This window comes from Cyclopterus lumpus, chromosome 6 (assembly GCF_009769545.1).
Source record: "Cyclopterus lumpus isolate fCycLum1 chromosome 6, fCycLum1.pri, whole genome shotgun sequence".
Taxonomy (NCBI): domain Eukaryota; kingdom Metazoa; phylum Chordata; class Actinopteri; order Perciformes; family Cyclopteridae; genus Cyclopterus; species Cyclopterus lumpus.
Genome location: NC_046971.1, coordinates 4,992,202 through 5,015,733, shown reverse-complemented (window position 1 = coordinate 5,015,733; position 23,532 = coordinate 4,992,202). Strand labels below are relative to the sequence as shown.

At 44.8% G+C, this 23,532-nt stretch overlaps 1 protein-coding gene across 1 annotated transcript; it reads left to right on the top strand.

Annotated features, from left to right (window-relative positions):
- The first annotated feature begins 6,201 nt into the window (after positions 1–6,201).
- On the top strand, positions 6,202–21,898 carry LOC117731960 (aggrecan core protein-like). Its single transcript, XM_034534541.1, has 19 exons — positions 6,202–6,259; positions 11,740–11,824; positions 12,191–12,574; positions 13,061–13,235; positions 13,524–13,651; positions 13,781–14,074; positions 14,200–14,400; positions 15,032–15,206; positions 15,308–15,435; positions 15,533–15,826; positions 15,905–16,015; positions 16,157–16,264; positions 16,372–18,132; positions 18,306–18,419; positions 18,553–18,711; positions 19,030–19,112; positions 19,198–19,342; positions 19,484–19,666; positions 20,482–21,898. The coding sequence occupies exons 2-19, from the start codon at positions 11,746–11,748 to the stop codon at positions 20,571–20,573; spliced, it is 4,614 nt and encodes a 1,537-aa protein (XP_034390432.1). The 5' UTR covers positions 6,202–6,259; positions 11,740–11,745; the 3' UTR covers positions 20,574–21,898.
- Positions 21,899–23,532: the final 1,634 nt, after the last annotated feature.

The window sequence follows — 23,532 nt, the reverse complement described above, 5'->3', positions numbered from 1 at the left end:
CTATCCCATCATGCAACGGGACATGAGACGTGAGTCTGTGCTGCGAGCATAAGGAAGTATAGTGTTCCCATCATTTTTTTTTTTTTTTAAAACAGTAACCGCCTCACCGGCATCCAAAAAAAAAAAAAATCTCTTGAATTATGTAATGCATTTAAAAAAGAAGTTTTTTAAAAACCACTAAAAGCTCTCTGAAGCACCCTGTCTGCACCGAGTCAATAGGCGCACTATCATTGATGGCCATGTTGGATTTCGACAAACGCTTCTTTGTCTCCTCGTGTGCCATTCGGCTCACGAGGAGACAGGAGACAGGAGAGGAAGCGAAGGTCCGTTTCGAAGTGTGCACAAGTAAGTGGTAAAAAGAAACTTTGCATGGTGTTGCTTCATTGGATGAGGAGGCGTGCGGTTATTATCGATAATGAGTCCAGCGATCGTCTTTCTCGCTCACTTTCTTCCCCTCACGCCAAAATAAACTGTACACTTCTCTCTTCAGGCCAATAGTTTTTTTTTTTTTTTTTTAAATGATGGATTTCAGGGATCTTAATGGATGTTCTCCTTCAAATCCACCAGCGTTTCCATAGCAATGATAAACCAGTGCTAATAACATCTGAAGGTTCCCATCTTCATCAAAGTGTTCTCCTTGCTTACGCTGCAAAGTATAAGAGGCAATAACTGGTGGTCAAATAATTTTTGATGTGTGTGTGTGTGTCTTGAGATTGAAACTTTGACTTTAATTTGCGTGTCCTGTGCAGTGTGTGTGTGTGTGTGTGTGTGTGTGTGTGTGTGTGTGTGTGTGTGTCTGTGCGTTACACGAGATCCTAAACCCTCCGAAAGCCACTTGAATACGTTCCCACCACCGTAGTGACATGAAACATCCACAGCCTCTCAAATTTAATCTCTAAACGATGACAAGAAGATCTCCTGTGCATCGACTCAACATCCAGACGTGCTGACCAGAGCTATCAGTGGCGCTCACACACACACTTTTATATAGCGAGCCATAAAGCGCCCATTCACCTCTATGGAGGGGCTGTGAAGCAAAAGCCCTCTAACTTGATAGACTGCCAGGAGCTGTGTCAACACACACACACACGTACACACACATGCACATGCACACGCACGCACACACACACACATGCACACACAAACACAGCTCTTTTTCCTTAATGGATAGCAGGACGAGATGCCCAGCCAGAACTGGTTGAAAGAAGGCCTTATGACAGACACACACACACACACACACACACACACACACACAATATGACAGGCAGCCTTCATATTAAGAACTCGTGAACCAGCCATCCTGTGTAAAAAAAAAAAAAGGAACTAAACATTTAACACCAGAGAGCGATTTCACACGTGCATTTGGAGACATGATGTATGCTCTCATGTAATGCAGAGAACACCTCACCCGTGGGGGAGAGGGCGCCCCCTATTGGCGAAGGAAAGCAAATGGCAGGTTTCACTCAAACAAATGTTCTCTTTTTATATTTCTTTACAGAAAGCGTCACCCTAAACAATGTCAGATAATTGTAGAAATGCATTTCAAGCTTCTTGAGCCTTGTTTTTCGACGTCACATTAAACACACTTAATAAATAAATGTGACAAATCAAACGAAATACCTGAATGAATAAAGGACGCAGAACAGTACAGTTGTTATGCATCTCTCTCTCTGAGGACATTGTGCAATCTCTTTGTTGTCATTTTGAGTTTCTTCCTCGTTGTTGTGTGTCTTTTCTTGTCATTTCTTGACTCATTTTGTGTCTCTTGTGTCATTTTGCGTCGGTACAGCGTGGACCCCGTGACCCCCTCAGCCTGTGAATCCATCCATGAAATTAAAAATATTTAACGGCCAAACAATTAGCGCGTGTTGGACGTGAGCGACAAAGAGGTTTGAGTTCAAGTTGGATAATTATCCCTCTTATTTCATATTCAGACACTAAATAAACCGATCCTCCTGTCTCGTCGTTGTATGCCTAAATCGGTTTATTTAAAGGGCCAGCGTGGTGTTTTTTCAGGGACATCTATTAGCAGAAAATGGAATATGATATATATTTATAACTACGTTTGCGTTTAGTGTATAATCACCTGAAACTTAGAATGTGTGTGTTTCCGTCATCTTAGAATGAGGCCTTTATATGGGGCACGGAGTCCGCCATGTTTCTACAGTAGCCCAGAGCGGACAAACCAAACACCGGCTGCAGAGAGGGCCTAAAGTTAGTTGTGAAACTGCGACCACGTGAGTAATAAATGTAACGATGACCTACGAGAAAAACCTTTTGGGGGTAAATACGTCTCCTCCATGAAGGGTCCCGTGCTGGTTTGATCGCCCGGCCCACCCACGTGTGTTTCACGTGCTGTGTTTTATACCTCCAGGTCCACGATTACATGAGAATTGATTTTTTTTGTGGGATATCTACATTCTGTTATTTGTCATAACCGGTATGTTTATCAATGCATACTGTCCATGCAAGTGTGTGTGAAGTCGTAGCATGTGTGTGTGTGTGTGTGTGTGTGTGTGTGTGAACAGGAAGTACATCGACCGAAAACAGACGCTCTCAGCACTTCTTCCTGAGCTTTGAAATGTGTCACCCTCAAGAAAATAAAAAAAGCCTCATCCCGGGTTCCAGTCGATCCCGTCCCGACTAACCCCGCGTCAGCTCGTTTCCAGAGCGCCACATTTGGATCATTTGGGGGGCGGAGAGGAAACACAAGCGTCTCTGTGTTGACCTCGCTCGTCCACTCTGAGAGGTCTTTCAGGTGGACTCACCGAGACTGCCAATGAGCCGGAAAAAAAAACACACTCACGAATAATGGGTTTAAGAGTGTGTGTGTGTGTGTGTGAGCACACAGATACACACACACCTTTAAATACAGGAGGAACAATGTCGGGTGAATATAACTTGTGAATTTTCAAGTTCTTCCCCTTTTTTCTTCTTTTTTTTTTGTGGGAACAAAAGAGTCATTCATGAGCAACAGAATATCACAGTCGAGCTCAACATTAAAGAGGACTGTGAGTCAGCTCAACGGGCTTACACACAATTTTCTTCTTTTTTACGACCCCCGGGGGGGCTGTGGAAACAGATCGCGGGTCAGATTCTAGAGACTCATTGTGTGTGCCTTAATGCGTCGTTAGCCCGACACATAAAGCCCATACACGCCAAACGCTTTTTAACAACCTGTGTGTAATTTCAGCCAAATGACACTAAAACATAACGTAGGTTTTTTTTTTTAACAGACAGACGGGTTCAGTTCTTCATGCTTTTACTTTGTCGGGACTTTGAGTGACAGCAAAACTGATAACTCTACAGTTATTAAAAACCAGGAGTCACATTTCAAGCCATTCCCTTGACGATAATTTGATGGAAACTCCAAAAAAAATCCATTTCCCAGAGGTCGTGATGGTGCTTTGCGACCTCTAATGTGTGTTTATCAGCCTTACCAGTTGGGGCTGAATATGTTAAGTGTGTCCCTAAGGTGGGGGTTATATAATGTTACAATCACAAGGGCTCATCCTCAGAGGACCATGCATGTGCTTTAGTAAATTCAATAGTGAGATGCAAGATGCTGAAGAACCAGATCGATTAAGTAGCGTGTAGCGTAAACACGGGGCAAAACAAAAATTGAAACCGTGAAAACAAAAGAAAGTACATTTAATTTACCGGTAAACACTTTGTTTTCCCCTCATTACTTCGGCGAATGGCGTCGTGCCTCACCTGGCCAGGTGCGTGTGTGTAGGGTATTAGCTAAACCTAGCGAGCATCCAAACCACACAGACGAAAATGACCGGCGACTGTCTCCTGATCTAATTCATGTGATCTCAAACGGGGTCACGCGAGGAGAATGAACACAGTAGTTCTTCTACAGTGAGGGAACATTTTTATTATTTTTTTTAAAATGTCTCGTAGACTGTTTCCTTTGTTTGACATTTACTTCTTCGCTCACGGGCGACGGGGGTTTTGGCTCCGCGAACAGTCTTGGCCGTCTTCACCTTCGAGACAGACGCACTTGGAAATGTTCCTCAGATCGCATGCAGCGTTAAAATGAGGCACTTTGTGGTTATTGGGAAGAGAATAATTTTCCCCAACGAAACAAAAACGACGAGAGCCAAAGAGCGTTTCGCTTCTTAAGTCACTTCTTCACAAAACATTTTTTATTGTGACGCATAACACTTTTTTTTTTTTTTTTGGCGGGGGGCTTCTCGTGACTTAAAAAAAAAACGAACGCCGTTCGTAATCCCTTCCGGATCTGCTTGGCTTTCCTTTGAAGCGCCCCGATCCATATGACTATGAACGCGCATGAAGATGTCGAGCATGTGTCAAACATGTGTCAAACTTCCCCTGCAAGAAAAAAGTTAAAAAAAATATATGAGCCTGACTTTCTGTCCCTTTCAGATGATTTCAGATGACCGGCCGATGGACGTGAATGATGCCGAGTGAACCCGCTGCTTCTACTTCATCTGTGTGCATGATGTGAATGGACACGGAGTCGGCAAATAAGCACCAAAATTAGAGCAAATCGACGGCTAATACTTCTCCCTTTTGAAGCTGTAGATGGCGAGAGTGCGTCAGTGGGTCCAGGCAGCACACAGCCAGTATTTACACCTCTGAATAGAGTTTGGGGGGGGGGGGGGGGGGGGGCGAGGGGGAGGCACGCCTCTCCTCAACCTTATGCCAACATTAGCATGTTTGACTTTCAAGTGAATGCACACAGACACCAGTGGCAGTATATATATATATATATATGTATATATATATAAGCAAATACGCACTCTTCTTTAGGATAAACAGTCATGAACACATATTTCAGATTCTCTGACATTATTATAGATTTGCAAACTAATAACTTGTGATACATTAAGCAAAATAAAGTAACGCAAATGAGGTCCAGGTCCTTTTAATTCATTTAAAAGGGCCTTAATTTAATTTCTTTTAATACTTTTGTTGTTTTTTTGAATGCAGAACTTCAGACATTCTTGAAAACAAAGTATTTTCCCACTTCTAATGAAATAAAAGATGAAAATGTACATTTATTTTATATACAGAGGCTCATTTGTTTGACACAGTACTGTAAATCCAATATTTCCGCCTGAGGGAATATAAATCAAAGGTGGAAAACGCTGTTGTTCATACTCGTAATGCTATCTGTCACATCACGGGCCAAAGTATCTGAGAAACTGCTCAGCATCAAAAAACAAATAATTTGCCAGAATAAACGCACCATGCATTTTCTTTGGTGGCGTTGACCAATGAACAGCCGGCGGGACAGAATACGTACTCATTTCTGATTGGCTGGCAGATGTTCGAATAAAAAGGATCATGGACGCACTGGAAGGAGTCTCCTTTAATGCACATTAAAATGATAACAAATATAATTTAAATGCAAGTTTAACCTCCATTACATTTCAGGGTGCAAAGAGCGTGGATTGTAAGTAACCGTAGTAACCGTTACTTTGCCTGTTGAAAAGGACGTGAATGGTTAAACTGACCTTTTTTCTGTTGCCTGTGAATATTGTACATTTAATCAAGTCCTGTACACATTTGAGGTACTTACTTATTTCCATTGGGCTTCTGTTACACCTCATTTCAGAGGCAAATATTGGACTTTGCACTCCATTACATTTGTCTGCCAGCTTTTGAGGAAATATATTCATATCTTTCCAGTGAAATCCATGCATGTCCAAATTCTCCTTTTTAAACAACATTATTTTGTTGACAGATCTGTAAAACTGAGTTTCCCTACAAAGAAGAAGAAAGAAGAAAAAGACGAAATCCAAAACTTGCAAATTGATAGTATACAAATAATTTAAGACGCATATCATTGTCGATTTCTTTTATTTGTATTTTTTTACGTTTTATTTTATTTTCCATTTTCGAGAATCAAGTCAAAATCGCAAGAAATAAAAGAAAAAATGGCAAAAAACAGATTAGAAATGTCAAGAATAAAATGGAAATATTGATAATACGGTTGAAACGTTGTCAAGAATAAACTAATTAAATTAACTGTCCAGCAGAAGAAGTTTCTTTACTTTCACAGATTCTATGAGATTCTGTGCTTCAGCTTTGATATTCAAGGCTGTTTGCATGACCTCACCAACTGGCAGGAGAGGACCTCCCTCTCTCTCTCTCACTCCCTCCCTCCCCCTCTCTCTCTCTCTCTCTCTTTCAAACATCTAAAAGTGTTGTAGGGTCTGAATAAAGCTTCTTTCTGCTCTCCTACTCAGGCAGGAGTGAGAGGCCTGGGAGCTTTGGAGCATCAACGGTACGTTTCCATCTCTCGGCCGGAGTAACGAGGAATATTGTGTCGGGGTTTTAGGGGGAAATACTTTGACACTTCTTCATCCTCTAATTGGGGGGGGGGGAGGGGGGAGGGAGGACAGGCACTGATGGAGGTACTGTATCAGATGTCAGAGCAATTGTTTTATTTATTTTTTAATCTCCGGGAAGTTAATCGTGAATTAAAACGGATAACTTTAATTCAGTTGTTTGGTCGCTGGCTGTGATTGGTCTGGTTTGCTGTGTGAGTTTTGACTTCAGTGAGACGTTAATGGAGTTTAAGTGATTGTTGATGTTGGATCGGTTGCTTTGATTTCATCGTTGTGTTGCTGCGGTGTTATTTCAGTGATTTAAAGAGCATTAATGTGGCAGGAAAAGTGTTTTGTAATTAATCACAATTTACATGTCTATGTTTATTCTGGGTGGTTCCCCCCCCCCCCCCCCCCGGATGGATGGAGAGTGGCATGTATGAAATTGCATCCCATAACCTAATTACTCAGTGTCTGAATTAATTTGATCTCAGTATGCACAGCGCTCAAAAGATGTGCGGTGGCTGGCGAAGCCTTGTCTCCTTGTGAGGCTCCTTAAGTGTTACGTGTTAAGTGTTCTTAGTTTATTTTTCAAATCATTTTCAGTAAAATTATGTTCCAGTTATTCACGAGAAAACAAGTAAATATCAGAGGAAAAGTCTGAATTAAGAAATGCAATTTTATGCAGCAGAAATGTGTTTTTTTTTTACGCCAGGTGATGCACGTATGTGCACCCCGAACTGGGTCACTTCCACACGGCCAGTCTCCAAACTGGGGCCAGAATCCTTTCCTTCAATGGAAAGAGGTTGAACATTCCTCTCCAGCATCTGAGCAGTGGGAAACTTTTGATTATTGTGGGTGAGGGGGGGGGGGGGGGGGAACAACGTTTTACTCCTTGCAATATAGGAAACTACTGTTGAGAGTGACACCCGGTTACCGTGGTAACGCCCGACCGTTTGAGCGCACGTCGCGAATTTCAATTTTTTTCAGGTGTGAAGAAATGAAACAAACGATTGACAAAGAGTTCGACTTTTTATACGTCGGATGATCTGTCAGTTAGCCTCAGATGGTGTGAGTCCACTTGTTTGTGTGCGTTTGCCACATTAAGCTAACGCACACATTAAGCTAACGCACATATTAAGCTAACGCACGTCTTTGTATGAAGGCCTGTCCTAATGCTCCCATAAACACCTGTGCGTATGAATTTTTTCCCCCACCCACTACACTGTACAAGAGTCTGTGTGTGAGAACACACACAGACTCTTGTACAGTGTGTGTCTGTGTAGCGACGCATGTACACACACACACACACACACACACACACACAGACACACGTACATACACACTCTCTTTTTTTACCAAGGGCTTCGGACGGTGCGCTGCCCTCACATCCCCGTGCTAATCTATGAGTGTTGGTCTGTGTGTGTGTGTGTGTGTGTGTGTGTGTGTGTGTGTGTGTGTGTGTATCAATGTCAACTCTGTTCTTCTGCTGAGAGACTCTGGAGGGTTGGAGGAGTGTGGGAGGTGGTGAGCCTCTCCTGGATGCCCACCTTGTGTTTACCTTGGCGGGGTCGCAAGGTAAACCCAAAACCCCCCCCCCCCATTGGAACAGACCAGGGCCTTATTGCCCACCACCTCAGCTGGGAGTGGAACATACCACAGCGGGCCGAGCAGGGGTGCAAACCCCACGGACTGAATGGGGCACACTGTGGCGAGGGGGCCGGCGGGCTCCACCGGGGCCCGGCGTGGCGTGCTCACGAATGCTTTAGTGCACGTTACGGAGTGACCGCGGTTTAAATGATGCGTCAAGAGAGAGAGAGAGAGACAGGGTTCGCTCCACGATCGGAGGCTGAGCGACGAGGAGGCGAGGCTTTGGTTGGCTCGCTCGGAGAAATGGGGGAGGAGGGGAGGAGGGGAGGGGGGTGGGGTTGCTGGCGTTCTCTGTGTTAATACATTGTGAGAGTACAGGTTTGCTTTCCAGCTGGTTACTGCTGTCTTTATCCTTTTTTTTTTTTTTTTTTTTGGAGGACCTTGACTGTGACTTATGGCCTTATCATTTGTACAACCAGAAAGACTTAATGCGTCACCTTTTCATTTATATGTACATATATGAAAATGATGGAATAGCTAGCCGTAATTACTCAGACAGTAGTTAAAGAGTAACTTAACTCCAGAAGGAATAGCCGTTGTAGTCCAGTTTCAATTTCAGCCCGTTCTCGTTCCCCCGGGGCGTCAAATATCGACGCTTCCTCTGTGAGTTTACGTACTTATTTTAAGCCCAGACACGATTTCTTTTCTAAACCTAACTAAAATATTTTTGTTTTAATTAAAACAATGCTAAACGCGTGTTTACCACGACGGTAGTCGGGCTACCTAGTGTGTTAGAAAGTGACTCCAGAGGTCAAGTTGGGATAAGAAAGTGTTTTAATATTAACTAATTTTCTTAACCAATCACCTGAAACCATCATACCCGCCTCAATCGGCGACAGCGTTTTGACAGCGACGTTAGTCCCGCCCCTTGCAGTGATTGGCCAAACGCAGTATTGTCTGTACCCCCCCCCCCCCCCCCCCCCCCCCCCCCCCCCCCCCCCCCCCCCCCCCCCGAAAACCCTGTTGCACATGCGAGAGTGATGGTTGTACCGGCACACCCTGGAGCACACGTCGACATCACTGCGGTCAAACAACTGGGGGTCAGCAAAAACTATATTTCCAGATGCTCTATTGGAAATACTACTTACGACATTGCTTTTGATATTATGGCGAGCCACAATAGAATTTTAATTTTCCAATGGAAATAGAAATAGAAAGGCAGTGATAGGCAGATTTTTGTGGATATCCTGAAGAAAAGCCGAATATGTAGAGAATAAATCCAAGAGTGTTATATAATTCTGCTTAAGCCAGGAAAGTCACAGAAAGCCCCAAAATCAGCAAACAACCTCCAAAAGTGGAGAACGCCAAAAACTCGTGGGTGGATGACGCATCACGGACCGATCATAAAAACATGACAGTGTGGGATTTTTTGGGTGATTTGTCCATCTGTCGCCGTATGGCGAGCGGTATTTTGTGTTTCCTCCCAAACTAAGCAAACGTTCACTCCCAGACGGAGCTTAGACAGCGGGGCAAATATTAGTCCCACTGTAGGCTACTGTATGTCCTGGATGTGAGGAACTCTGGGAATGCCAGCAGCGCCCACACACACACACACACACACACACACACACACACACACACACGTAGACATTTATGCAGTTTGCACACAGACAAACAGTATTCACAGTCTACCAGTGTGTGAAAGTGAATATATATATATACATATATATATACATGTATATATATATGTATATATATACATATATATATACATGTATATATATACATATATATATACATATATATATATACATATATATAAATATAAACATATATTCATATGCATACATATACAGTATATATATACACAGTATATATACATATATATACATATACATATATATACATATACATACATATACATATATACATATACTGTACATATATACATATACATACATATACATATATATACATATATATACATATATATATATATACATACACATATACATACATATATATACACATGTATATACATATACATATATATATATACATATATATACATATATATATACATACAAATATACATACATACATATATATACACATGTATATACATATACATATATATATACATATATATATATACATACACATATACATATATATATACATACACATATACATACATATATATATATATATACACATGTATATACATATATATACATAGACATATATACATATACATATATATATATACATGTATATATATAGATGTTGGTGACTTGAACTTAAAGAAGTCCCTTTTAGCCGTTTCCTGGGCTGCCAACCTCAGGTCGATTACTGCTAACGCTTCGCCGCCGCGAGCTGCAGGTTTATTGGTTGTAAATGTCACCGGTTGGCTCTTTGGAACAAGCCGAGTGTGTTCTGCAGTGAACGTGCGGCACAATGAGGGTTCAGTTGGGACTCTCGAACGGCTTCTTCGTACGTTCGGGCCGCGCTGCGTGTCACAGCGGTGGAATGCCGAAAGAAAATAAGCAATGTGGTAATCAGTGTTTGACAGATGTGGGTTTGTGAGAGCCGAGCTGATGCTTTTTTGGACCCAAGTAGCCGGTTGGGTGAACTAATTACGGTCAAATTTTGACTTTTGTCTGGAAAAGAAGTAGAAGAAACTCTTTTTGCATCATTGTCCTTTAATATGTAATTCACAGAAAGCCATGCAGCCAGTGGAGCGTTGAGCTAAATGCCAACGAGCTGATAGCAGGAGTGATGTCCACCGTCTTAGTTAAAGCATGTCAGCGTGCTGCAATTAGCAGTAAGCACAATAACTCCAAATGAGGTTGATGGGAATGTCATTAGTTTTTGCAGAAATGTGGTCATAAACCAAAGTGTTTGACCTGATGATAGAAGATTAACAGAGGGAAAGACAGAGGATCCCCACAGTCAGTAGTCCTCATGCTCTGCAGCCCATAACCATCGGCACAAAACACCATTGAAGTGGTGATGAAACTAAGTCTGGTCGAAACCGACTTTTCTCTCCTTCGAGTGATGACACTAATGTAGCTAATGAGGAACTCACAATTTAATAAAAGCACCAATAAATTCAAACTTCAGAGCAGTTGAGATATTGAAAAAAAAAAACGAACTCTCTAGTTGTAACCAAGAAGAACAATTTGAGCAGCAGATTGTATTTCCTGCATGCACAGATACTATAAATATAAATATATAAATATAAATATCCCATATGCACACAGACAGAGAGACAAAGCAAGAACAGTTAGTAAGGCGGTTGGAAAAAAAGCCTAATTTCAACATTCATTTGTTCCCTCTCCGCCCTGAGCATACTTTTAGTTCTACAGACATTTCCTGTGCCCAGAGACTGAGGGGCTTTCATTCCTCAGCGAGCATGTATGTCATTTCCAATTGATACGACAGACTCCTGACGTCCGCTTTCCTCTTTAACCGACGAGGCTGACGTAATAACCAAAGGGCCCTGGATAGCATGGAACATGAATGTAAGCGTACAGGAGTTAGGGGGAAGAAAAAAAAACACAGTGGCATTCAGGGGCGGAGGAAACGATAATAAACCCGCTAATTCACTCTCACACTTGCTTCACTGTTCATTCAGTGCAGCATTTCTGGAAAAGAAGCTTTACAGTTTGTATTCCTTCGATATACACACTTAGCATCTGTTCAGTGAGTTACGTAAGGGTTGAAAAGTCCAAATATGACTATGAATTCAAAATGGTTTTCATAGCTTTGCCTGTCCTTTCTGTGTTGTATCGTATCGTTCACACAGATTTGATATCGGTGTCGTCCATTTGGGTGTTTTTTTCAGGTAACCATGACCCCCCTGCTTCTGCTCTGCGTGTCCTTGCCCCTCATCTCGGCAACAGTATTGTTCGAGCTTGAAAACCACGACGGTAAGTGTGGTTTTGTCTGATGGATTTTTATCTTCATTTTCATGGTATAAGAAATGCAATACGTGTCTCCAGACTCTTTGAAAATCGGACGATACGAAATTAGTGTTAAGCATTGTTAAGAAGGATTTAGTTGGGTCTTTTTTTTTTATCTACTAACTGAATAGAACTGTCCCACTTTCAGACATTGTTCTATTCCCACTAATCATTTCTAGAGATGTAATTATTCCCCAACAAGTGACGAGTAGACCTGGCAGTTTTAAATGAGTTTGGGGGTTGGTAGAGCAGGTTGTAAATGTATTCTAATCCTTAGTTTGTATCCTCATTAACAAATAAAAAGACAAACAACTTGACCTATCTTTACCGTAGAATTGGATGGCACACTGCGTGTCAGCATCCCGATGGAGATGCCTCTCCGACCTCTGCTGGGCAGCAAGGTCGTGGTGCCCTGTTACTTCCAGGACAACACAGTGAATGACCCCGGAGCCCCGACCCTCGCCCCGCTCTCCCACCGCATCAAATGGACCTACGTCACCAAGGAGAAAGTAAAGACCATCCTGGTGGCGTCCGAGGGAAAAGTTCAAGTGGAGACCGAGTATTTGGACCGGGTGACGATGATCAACTACCCGCTGGTGTCCACCGACGCCACCCTGGAGATAACAGAGCTGAGGTCCAAAGATTCTGGCACCTACCGCTGCGAGGTGATGCACGGCATTGAGGACAACTACGACTCTGTGGACATCCAGGTTCAGGGTACGCCCCGGAAACATGACGTTTCATTCAATTTACTTCACTCACTACGATATTAAAGTAATTATCTACTCACCACATGGGAGTCAGGCTTCTGTTCGTACATATGACTTAGACCCTCCAGTTCTGTCTCAAAGGTTCACTCAAACTAAAGATTTACAGGATAAAACTTCTAGCAAACATATTTTGCAACAAAGGTTTAGCTAAAAGTCCTCAACAAAAATGCTATCAGTGCAAAACCTGTCAAAAAATAGATCACGTCCTTTTTAAATTCTGCGTCAATCATTCGGTTGGCTGCAGGTTTACACTCTTTACCTCTGTTTGGTTTTTGGTTGGGTATAAACCCGAGCCCAGAGTTATAACGGCACACTGTTTCATCAGGATGATAGAGGTCAGATAGCAAAGAGCTCATCAAAATTGGCATAATAACCTTCAAAGATATTTAAATCACAGTTATTCCGTCTCCCGCTCACTCTCCATATCTCACAGGTATTGTGTTCCACTACCGTGCCATCTCCACCCGCTACACCCTGAACTTTGAGAAGGCGAAGGCCGCCTGCATCCAGAACAGTGCTACCATCGCCACTCCAGCCCAGCTGCAGGCTGCCTACGATGACGGATACCACCAGTGCGATGCCGGATGGCTCTCTGATCAGACTGTCAGGTAGTGCGAGTCTAAACTGCTTATAATGATCACTATGGACCCGGCCATGTAGGGTTTCTATCTATTTATCAAACCTGAGTGTCTTTAGACTGTGGGAAGAACACAGAGAAAGGCCATTGTCCATTGAGTAGCTGCACATCAGTAGCCAAAGACGAGGTATGCCTGAGAGGGCTTTGTATTTTACATACCAAGAAACTTGCAGTAATGACCACGGTAAAAGAATGGATGTTGTTACTAACTTTTCATCTCCGTCCACCTGCTGACCGATGTCTTTTTTGACCTTTCGAGGTACCCCATCCATGAGCCGCGGGAGCGTTGCTTTGGAGACAAGGAGGACTTCCCCGGCGTGAGAACCTATGGTGTGAGAGATGTCAACGAGACCTACGACGTATACTGTTTTGCTGAGAAACTATCAGGTACATTCATCTCACAAGGGTAGCTACCAAAGCTATATCTGACATATGAAACCTCTGGTAGTGTGGACAGGACTGTGGACTGTCATGTCAACATGTTCATCTCCCTTCTGCTCTCCACTCTCCTCCCAGGAAGGGTCTTCTACTCCATGTCTGTCGAGAAGTTTAGCTTCTATGAAGCAGGAGATCAGTGTGCTAAACTCGGTGCCCGACTCGCCACCACCGGAGAGCTTTACTTGGCCTGGAAGGATGGCATGGACGTGTGCAACGCCGGCTGGCTGGCGGACAGGAGTGTACGCTACCCCATCAACATTGCCAGGCCTCAGTGTGGAGGAGGGCTCCTGGGAGTGAGAACCGTCTACCTGTTCGCCAACCAGACCGGATACCCCTACCCTGACACTCACTACGATGCTGTCTGCTTCCAAGGTAAATCCTTCCTGGAGATTTGAGGAAACCAAACAAAATAATTCGTAATAACTCTATTTTAGGGTTGATGTCTTACCTAAAACTGTCAATTCTATCGAGGAATTATGCCATCTTGTCTCCCCCAGCCGGCGAAGATGCCGGTGCCGTGCCCTTGAGGACCACCCCTTTCCCAGATATCATCCGCATGACACCCTCCCCTGGGATATACCCGACGCTCACCCCCTCACCCGGGGGAGAGGAGATCAAACGTGGGGGAGTTGACACCTTTTTCCCGCTGGCAGTCCCGCCCAGTGTGACAGACGTAGATGCTGCCATGGCTCCCACAGGTAAGTTGGTCATGTACTGTCATCGATAACAAAACCCCTTGGAATATTTATTTAAACTGTGAGAATGCATTTCTACAAAACTTGCGATGACTGAAATCTAGAAGGCTGAACTTTCACCTCCTTTCAAAAGGGAGATAGAGTATTCGACTTAGCATATGAGCAAATTACTGCCTTTGCTGACACAAAAAAAAAAAAAGGGCTGCAAATGTTATGCGATCTTGACCCATTCCAATAACTTATTTTTGAAGATGCTTAACTCTAAAAAATTATAATTCTGTGAGCTATTCAGGTTGCATTAGCAGGGAATATCCTAAAAAAAATACATTCAAGTATTCCAGCAGCAGCAGCATCCACCTATTAGCACTGTTATATTTAGTACTTTACCCATGTGTATTTGTTTTAGTTTATTGGGTTGGAGTCTGTCATTAGCTGCACATTACAAGGTAGCCAATCAAATACTTATAAATGTTATAACGATGAATAAATAACCACAAACTGCATCTGTGAAAATAAAGATGGATGATAAGAAAGTAAGCGATGCTTGAATAAGAATAAATAACATAAAATTAGACTTTTTTGACTTCCGTCTGTCCTATTGTGTTTCTTTTCTTCCTTCCCTCTCGTTTCCCAGGTGTGGTGTTCCACTACCGACCCATCACCGGCCGCTACTCTCTGACCTTTGTGGAGGCTCAGCAGGCCTGCCAGAGTGTCGGGGCGGTCATCGCCAGCTCCCTGCAGCTGCAGGCGGCCTTCGAGAAAGGCCTCCACCAATGCGATGCTGGCTGGCTCCGCGACCAGACTGTCAGGTAAACTTAAAGCCTGTGTAGTGTAAGACAGAACCAATATATTGTGACTCCTGGATGGATATTAAGGAAAAAGTAAAGCCAATATCCTCTTTCCTGCTCAGGTATCCCATCGTGTCACCCAGAGATAACTGTCACGGTAATCTGCCACACCTCCCAGGAGTCCGGTCCTACGGCCTGAGACCAGCGAGCGAACATTACGATGTATTTTGTTATGTGGAACGTCTGCGAGGTGAGGAGCCCACTCACTTAAATATCGTCCTACCTACAGTAGCTGTTGTATCTGCCGTGTTTGAGCCCCTCTGAACCTTTGCGAATGCTTCCTCCAGGTGAGGTCTTCTTCACCAGTGACTATGACAGCTTCTCCTATGAGGAAGCTGTGCAGCACTGTCAGAAACTCAACACCACCTTGGCCACCACTGGCCAGCTGTTTGCTGCCTGGAACCAAGGGCTTGACAAGTGCCGTCCAGGCTGGTTGTTGGACCGCAGTGTCCGCTACCCAATCACAACCCCCAGGTCCCACTGTGGAGGCGGTCAGGTCGGGGTCCACATTATCTACGCATTCCCCAACCAGACAGGATTTCCCGATGAGCATTCGCGCTACGACGCCTACTGTTTTAAAGGTAGGAAAAGGGTTAGACTCGCCAAAATAACCTTTCCAGCCAAATTCAATTGTTTTTGACATTCTCTTTTTTTTCCAGCTGAAGTTCCAGTTGTTCACTTTGAAAATGAAACCAATGTGAATCTGACAATCCTGACGGTGGATGTCATCAACAAGACGACAGTCATAGTTGATTACTTTGCTCCCACAGGTGAGATCGATGCATGAAATAGGTCTTTGTAATTACCTTCGCTTGATCTTTTAATATTTCTCCAACTACTTTGTTTGTTTGGTTGTGTACTATTATCATTGATATTTATATCCATCTTCTTCATCTTTTCTTTGTTTTTAGTTGTAACCACTGGAGAATACAATGAAACTGAAACCCATGTCAATATTACTGAAATTGAGGAGTTTATCAACAAGAAAACCATCACAACTCAGGGAGTTGCTCCAACTAGTAAGACAACAGGAACAACTGTGTAAAGCGAAACACAAGGACACAAACACAAGGAAAAATAACAAAGAATCTAACATACTCGTGCTTCTTCTTAATGTTTCCCCCAGTGAGACCCATTTTACCTCCAGTCCATGTTGATGTGTCCGGCTCTGGTTCAGCTGATCATTCAGCCAGCGGGGAGATCTCAGGGGAGTCCAGCACCTCCGGTACCAGCGGTGACGCATCCGGTTCGGGACAGAACGTCATCTTCAGCGGAAGCACTGACGTCTTCTCCGGGGGTCAGTCCTCCTCTGGAGGCCCGCAGGAGGCCGAGGGGGGAAGTGCTGTCATCCTCACATCTGGCGAACTGGGTAGCGCATCTGGATCTGGGGACGGGGTTGACACTCAACACTCTGGCTTCAGTGTATCTGGATCAGGTTTGAGTGGAAGTGGGGACATCAGTGGTAGTGGCGGAGACTCTGTCATTATCATGGTGGATGGGAAGATGGAGGAGGTGTCGAAAACTCACCAAAAAATCACTGAGCAGGAGTTAGGTCAGGGAGGCATTGAAACCAGCGGGTCTTTCTGGGAATCAAGTACCTCCGGATCTGGAAGTATGTCCGGAACCGGGTCCGGGTCCGGCTCTGGCTCTGCCTCTGGCTCCGGTGGATTTTCTGGCATCTCATTTGTCGACCACAGTGCCGTTGACCTGACAGTCCAGTCATCTGGTGAGCAGGAGGTGTCTGGATATCGCCCCTTCATGTCCGGATCCGGGTCCGGCTCTGGCTCCGGTGGATTTTCTGGCATCTCATTTGTCGACCACAGTGCCGTTGACCTGACTGTCCATTCATCTGGTGAGCAGGAGGTGTCTGGATATCACCCCTTCGGGTCCGGGTCCGGGTCCGGCTCTGGCTCTGGCTCCGGTGGATTTTCTGGCATCTCATTTGTCGACCACAGTGCCGTTGACCTGACAGTCCAGTCATCTGGTGAGCAGGAGGTGTCTGGATATCGCCCCTTCATGTCCGGATCCGGGTCCGGCTCTGGCTCCGGTGGATTTTCTGGCATCTCATTTGTCGACCACAGTGCCGTTGACCTGACAGTCCAGTCATCTGGTGAGCAGGAGGTGTCTGGATATCGCCCCTTCATGTCCGGATCCGGGTCCGGCTCTGGCTCCGGTGGATTTTCTGGCATCTCATTTGTCGACCACAGTGCCGTTGACCTGACAGTCCAGTCATCTGGTGAGCAGGAGGTGTCTGGATATCGCCCCTTCGGGTCCGGGTCCGGCTCTGGCTCCGGTTCCGGTGGATTTTCTGGCATCTCATTTGTCGACCACAGTGCCGTTGACCTGACAGTCCAGCCATCCGGTGAGCAGGAGGTGTCTGGATATCGCCCCTTCGGATCCGGGTTCCACAGCGGCTTTCCAAGTGGTTTTCCATCTGGTGCCTCAGGCTCTGCCTCTGGAGACTTTATCCTGCCTCGTGGTGATGTCATCTACCTAACAGACAATGGCATGATGGAGGTGACCGTACCGCCACAGGTGCGCCACCCTGAGCAGGGCCGTGGGGTGGTGGAGGTCAGCGGGGAAGGAAGTGGGTCAGGGATCCATCATGAATTCAGTGGCACTTTGGACCAAAGCTTGCATTTCTCGGGAAGCGGAGCCCCTGATGAAAAACCGAAGCTTTCTGTCACCTTAGCGCCTGGATCAAAGATGACTTACGAGTACATTTCCCGTCTCGGCCATTCGGGACTTGGGGAGGAGAACATGGAAAGCCGTGCAGGACCGACAGTGTATGCGGTGACTCCAGATGCAGCCTACGCCAGCCCAACCACAGCGCCATCAGTGTCATTAGTAACCCCTGCTGTGGTGGAGCAGCCTGAAGTAGTGGAAGGTATGTTTTTTAGATTCTGCTGTTTCATACTCACATAATCAACATTTTGGGGAAATATGCTTATTTGTTCATTTATTTTAGCAATTGTCCTTGTGATGCAGTACTACTGATGAACTGGAAATATGTTGTTAGCCATAATGCTCAAAGTAAGGAGTCTTTCTCTCCGCTCTCAGACTTTGTAGACCCCTGTGATCCGAACCCCTGCGGTTCAGGATCCTGTTCTGTGCAGGGAGAGCTCGCTGTGTGTCAGTGTCCTACTGGTTTCACTGGGGAAGATTGCTCAACACGTGAGTCACCAAACTACTAGTATTGTTTTTAATGGATACCAATAGAGAAATTATATCTTTCATACATTTTGATGCTTTTGTCAGAATGTGTCTTGATGTGTATATATGTGTGTGTGTGTGTGTGTGTGTGTAGCTGTGCAGGGCTGTGCTGAGGGCTGGTTGGAGTTCATGGGCAGCTGTTACCTCCACTTTTCTGAGAGAGATACCTGGTCTGAGGCTGAGCAACGCTGTCAGGAGGTCAACGCCCACCTGGTTAGCATCGGCTCCCAGGAGGAGCAGCAGTTTGTCAACTGTGAGTAGCTGCGTGTGAAAACACACAAAAAGAAGCGTTTTGGAGTGATGATGCCTGATGACTTTAACAAGAAATGGGTTAAAAGGATATTTTCCAGTCGAAAGTCAAAACTCATCAATGCATTCATCTCTTCCCACCCTACATGTTGGGTGAGAGGCAGGGTGCGTCATAGATGGCCAATCCAGGACCTTATAGCCCCTGAGCCCCTGAGCCTCATGAAATATCGTGTTACTATTTTGGACATTTGAAGCATGCACGCACACTATAAGAGAAGACCTGTGCTTTCAAAGCTAACATCTATTTTGCTTTGCGATGCAGCCAATGGCCAGGACTACCAGTGGATTGGACTCAATGACAAAGCTGTGCAGAATGAGTTCCGCTGGACAGACGGTGGTCCTCTGGTGAGTTTGGTCGCTTAACAACCATCTACATCGTTTTGATCTCGTTTTAGGGTTGCTGAATTGATTGTCTTTGTACCTTCCGTAGTCCTTTGAGAACTGGAGGCCCAACCAGCCAGATAACTACTTCAACTCGGAGGAGGACTGCGTGGTGATGATCTGGCACGAGGGCGGACAGTGGAACGACGTGCCCTGCAACTACCACCTTCCCTTCACCTGCAAGACCGGACCTGGTAAGCTTACTGGGTGGCAATGTGCCAAGAAGGGATTCTGGGAGTTCTTTCTAGTAGGAAAATTAGCTTGGGAACAACCAGCCACCTTGACACGTTTCAACCGTCACTATATGTTTGTGTTTTTTTTTTTCTTGTTTCCAGTCATGTGCAGAGCTCCCCCCAAGGTGGAACACGGCAGGCCAATGGGCAGCGGCAGAGAGCGCTACCCCGCCAACTCTATAGTCCGCTACCAGTGTGACGCAGGCTACACGCAGCGCCACCTGCCGGTCATTCGCTGCATGCCGGACGGACAGTGGGAGGAGCCACAAGTGGAATGTACAGAAGGTGAGCTGGCGGGGAGATGCTTAAAACAACGTGCAAGTGTAGCTCAGTAAACAGCCCGTTGTGGTTGTTGATAGTGTTAACAATATGAAGACTGCCTTCACATCAAATCAGGCGTTAAATGGCGATTAGCGAAGGGTTGTGGGAGGTGTCGTGGGAGTGTCACTTAAATGGCCTACTTATGAGAGCCATGCCAGAAGCATTAAAATTACATTAACCTTCAATATTTGCCCAGGATGCGAGGCCGTCACCGAGTGAGTGACTAACTTTGTGTGTGTTTTTTGGTCATTCGTGGTGCTTTTCCTCACGCGGGTGCGTCTTTCTGGTCCGATTGCCAGTAAAGTGACGTTGGGTTTGCGTTTCATTCAGTTCATTCAGGTTTCAAACTTTTTTTCCAAAACACATTAAAATAAATGGAAAAGACCGGCGTTGCTGCGGAAACACCGGATTTAGTGTGAATGCAGCCTGAGAAAAAAAACCCCACAAAGTCTCATATGCAACAAAAGGTCCCTGGGTGAACTCAAAGCGGGGCACATAAGTGCTCATTTTTTTAATCCACTTCATTCACGAAGAAGAATTCTAGAAAAGATGGAAGACCCAAACTAATTGGGGAAGTTTTCAAGCCTTGGAAACAAGTGTGTGAAATAGACTTCCTGCAGAGCCCGCGGTGGCTTTTTAAAACGGATCCTTTTCGCCGCACACCGCTCACATCGGGGCGATTCGTGCGTCAATTGGCAACTCGTGTTTACATGATGTCATCAGTATGCATACCTTTTTATCTCCCTCCTCACCCCCCTCACCCCTCCTCCCTCCCTCAGCCGGTGCCAACAGCAACAGGCTACACAAAAGGTCCCTCAGGAGAAGAAGTAAAGGGGTCAGCAGCCAACGGGAACCGAGGAAGCTGCACTGAGCAGGAAGGAAAAGGACATAGAACAGAGAGCCACAAAGGACCCCCTCTTGTAAAGAAGTATGGACACCAATGCAAATGCCCGACCAAAAAGATAATATTCCCCACCATGTATTTACACACACACACACACACACACACACACACTGAAGAACATTTAGACAGTGATATTGTTAATTGACTGATGATTTGGATCTTTGAGTGTCACCCTGCACCTTTTCTGAAGGCAGTTTTTTTATCTATGTAATTTATACTGTCTAATTTATAGCTGTGATCTAGTTTTTTGGAAAACATTATCTCATTGCACATTTTTTTCTGCAATCGGTTTGCCGGCACTGCATTCAAAGTAGGGTAGATAAATGAGTAGGAGGCTTTAGAGTGACACCCGCGGTCCAAAATCAGCCCCAATTTTTAAAAAAAGAATAAAAAAGTGTTTTCGATTGCAGCTGGATTCTCTGAGGTCAAACACAATGTTACGCAAACGTTTGCTATATTTTTTAGAGTATTTTTCCTAGATCTTTGTTTCTCTGTAGTTTTTTTATTTCTTTTATTCGGTCTCTAAAGACTTTAATTGTGTGCTTTTGGCGAGACTAAACTGCTTCTCGCGGTATCGGCGAAGACAGCGATTCTCAAACCTTTTTGGGTCGCGACCTCCTTAAAACTACAGCACAACGAGCGCCTCTTCGCCTACAACAACGGAGAGCGAAGTCAGTTTTTTTTTTAGGTATCGCCATCAATGTAAACCGAGTAATCTCGTCACGACCTCAAGTTTGACGCGGCGGCGGTATCAGACATACTGACACGATTTCGCTGTTCCAAAATCGACGATGAACACGGAAATCCAAGTTCAAGACGGGATTACAGTCATCTGGATTGAAATAATCAGCACTCACGCACTTTTTGGGAGTCTTCGGTCACTTCTGTGCTCATCATTTGAAATCCAGTGCACCTTAAACAAGAGATCTACAGTATGACGCTGAATCCAGCTGGCTTGTCTGCAGAAAAGATGCACACCCCAGTGTGTTTCGTACCCCAGAAACGTACTTCTTAAAACTTGAGAAGTTACACAATTCTAGGGAGGCTGTGAAATTATTTTTAAAACACGACGAAAGAAAGACGATAGAGAAGTTGTTGACCATGACCTTTTAAAAAGGTCAAGATTTGATACTTGTGTGTCCGTAATCTGATTTCTCAATTCACAAAACACGAAAACTGCTTACACACACACACACACACACACACACACACACACACATGGACACACACACACACAATTTAGAGAGCATGCTACCAGAATGTGAAAGTTGCTCAAAGTTTGTACATTTTGTGCACGTGAAAAAGGAAATGAATGAATTGGACGTGGATGCTCCTGGTGTGTATGTGTGTGTGTGTGTGTGTGTGTGTGTGTGCTGAAATATATATTTTTTTTACATCACAGCAGTAAGGACGCCAACATTTGGGTGATTATGTGGCGGACGGTCGAGGCAAATCCGTGCGTCAGTGTGTTTTGATTCAAACAAATAAAAACCCGATTCATCTCTCTTGACAAATAAAAACCAAAATATCTGTAACGTCGCACACGAAAAGAAAAAAAAACGCCTGTCGTGACTTTTTTGTTCAGATCCCTGAAATCCTCATGTGAACACACGTGTGTGCTGTACCAAATAAAAAACGTGGAATCATCCGTCTCCGTGTGATGAAACTGTGCAGAAACTAGCACTTTTATTTGATTCTTTTGCACCCAGGAACTCGTGTGCGTTGAGAGTTTGTGCCCTTCTATGGAAACCCCCCCCCCCCCCCCCCCCCCCCCCCCCCCCACCCACCCCTCCCCTCCCCGAGGCTGTTAAAATTTGAGGTGAACTCTCCGTGCCGTGGGGAACAAACCCGGCATTTAGATTTAGTTAGTTTTTACCTTCCTGTGGAACCCGACACAGTAAACAGCTCTTTCATCGGCCCCTACAGCCTCGACCTTCATCCCTTCAGGGCGCCGCACACAGATCTGCTCTTTTGCCCTGTATGTATAGAAGTGTATGCATCTATGTTGTGTATACAATAATCTTTATGTGTGTGTGCGTGTGTGTGTGTGTGTGTGTGTGTTTGGGGGTCCACTTGTGTTTGACCAGCAGGTGTAAATAGGTTGTGTTTATAAAATAAAAAAAATAACCCTCCCTGGCCATTTAATCACTGGGAAGTCTGTTCGCGGCCCAGGATGCAGCAGGAGGCCGCAGCCGCGCGTTCGAACCCCCCCCCCCCCCCCCCCACACACACACACTCGTCTATAAAAGCGCATCGCGCCGCCAGACAGAGCGACGCTGTTTGCATACAGGGGCGGTTTTGTGTGGGGTCGGCAAACCACCTCGCCCCCCCCCCCCCCCCCCCGGCATTCCTGGTTGGACTCGGAGGTCGAAGCTGCATCGCACCTCGAGAGCGACGACGACGACCCCAACGAGAGGTTTGTGAAAAAACACCCCCGAACCGCGTCGGAGTGTTTCGCAGAAATGATTCCAGCAGATCCGAAAGTATTTCTGTTATTGTTGTTGTTGTTTATCTGAGAACTATTAATCGATTCTGACCAGCAGGCCGCGAGAGTCGGCTTGTCGTTCTGTCGGTGCAACACGTGAGTCCGTAGGGAGAGATCTCAAAGGTTCGTACGCGCGGACGCACTTCAGGATAAATCCTACTCACTGACGTGAGATCCGAACTGTTGGTGCAGCGCCACCTAGAGGTCAGCACCGCTTTCCAATACGTCGGTTCTACGCGGTTTCCAGACCTCCAAATCAATCTCACACATCTGAGATGTGTGCATCGAAAACTAATAATCAGTATAAATATATATACTGTATGTACAGATACATACAGTATAAATATATATATATATATATATTTATATATACATACATACATACAGTATATATATTTATATATACATATATTTATATATATATACATACATACAGTATAT

What these genes read in the sequence shown, in the direction of transcription:
- LOC117731960 (XM_034534541.1), top strand. Translation starts at nt 11,746, where the DNA reads ATGACCCCCCTGCTTCTGCTCTGCGTGTCCTTGCCCCTCATCTCGGCA. An exon ending in TGATTACTTTGCTCCCACAG is followed by an intron (nt 16,016 to 16,156) that starts GTGAGATCGATG and finishes CTTTGTTTTTAG; the next exon opens with TTGTAACCACTGGAGAATAC. An exon ending in TCAGGGAGTTGCTCCAACTA is followed by an intron (nt 16,265 to 16,371) that starts GTAAGACAACAG and finishes TGTTTCCCCCAG; the next exon opens with TGAGACCCATTTTACCTCCA.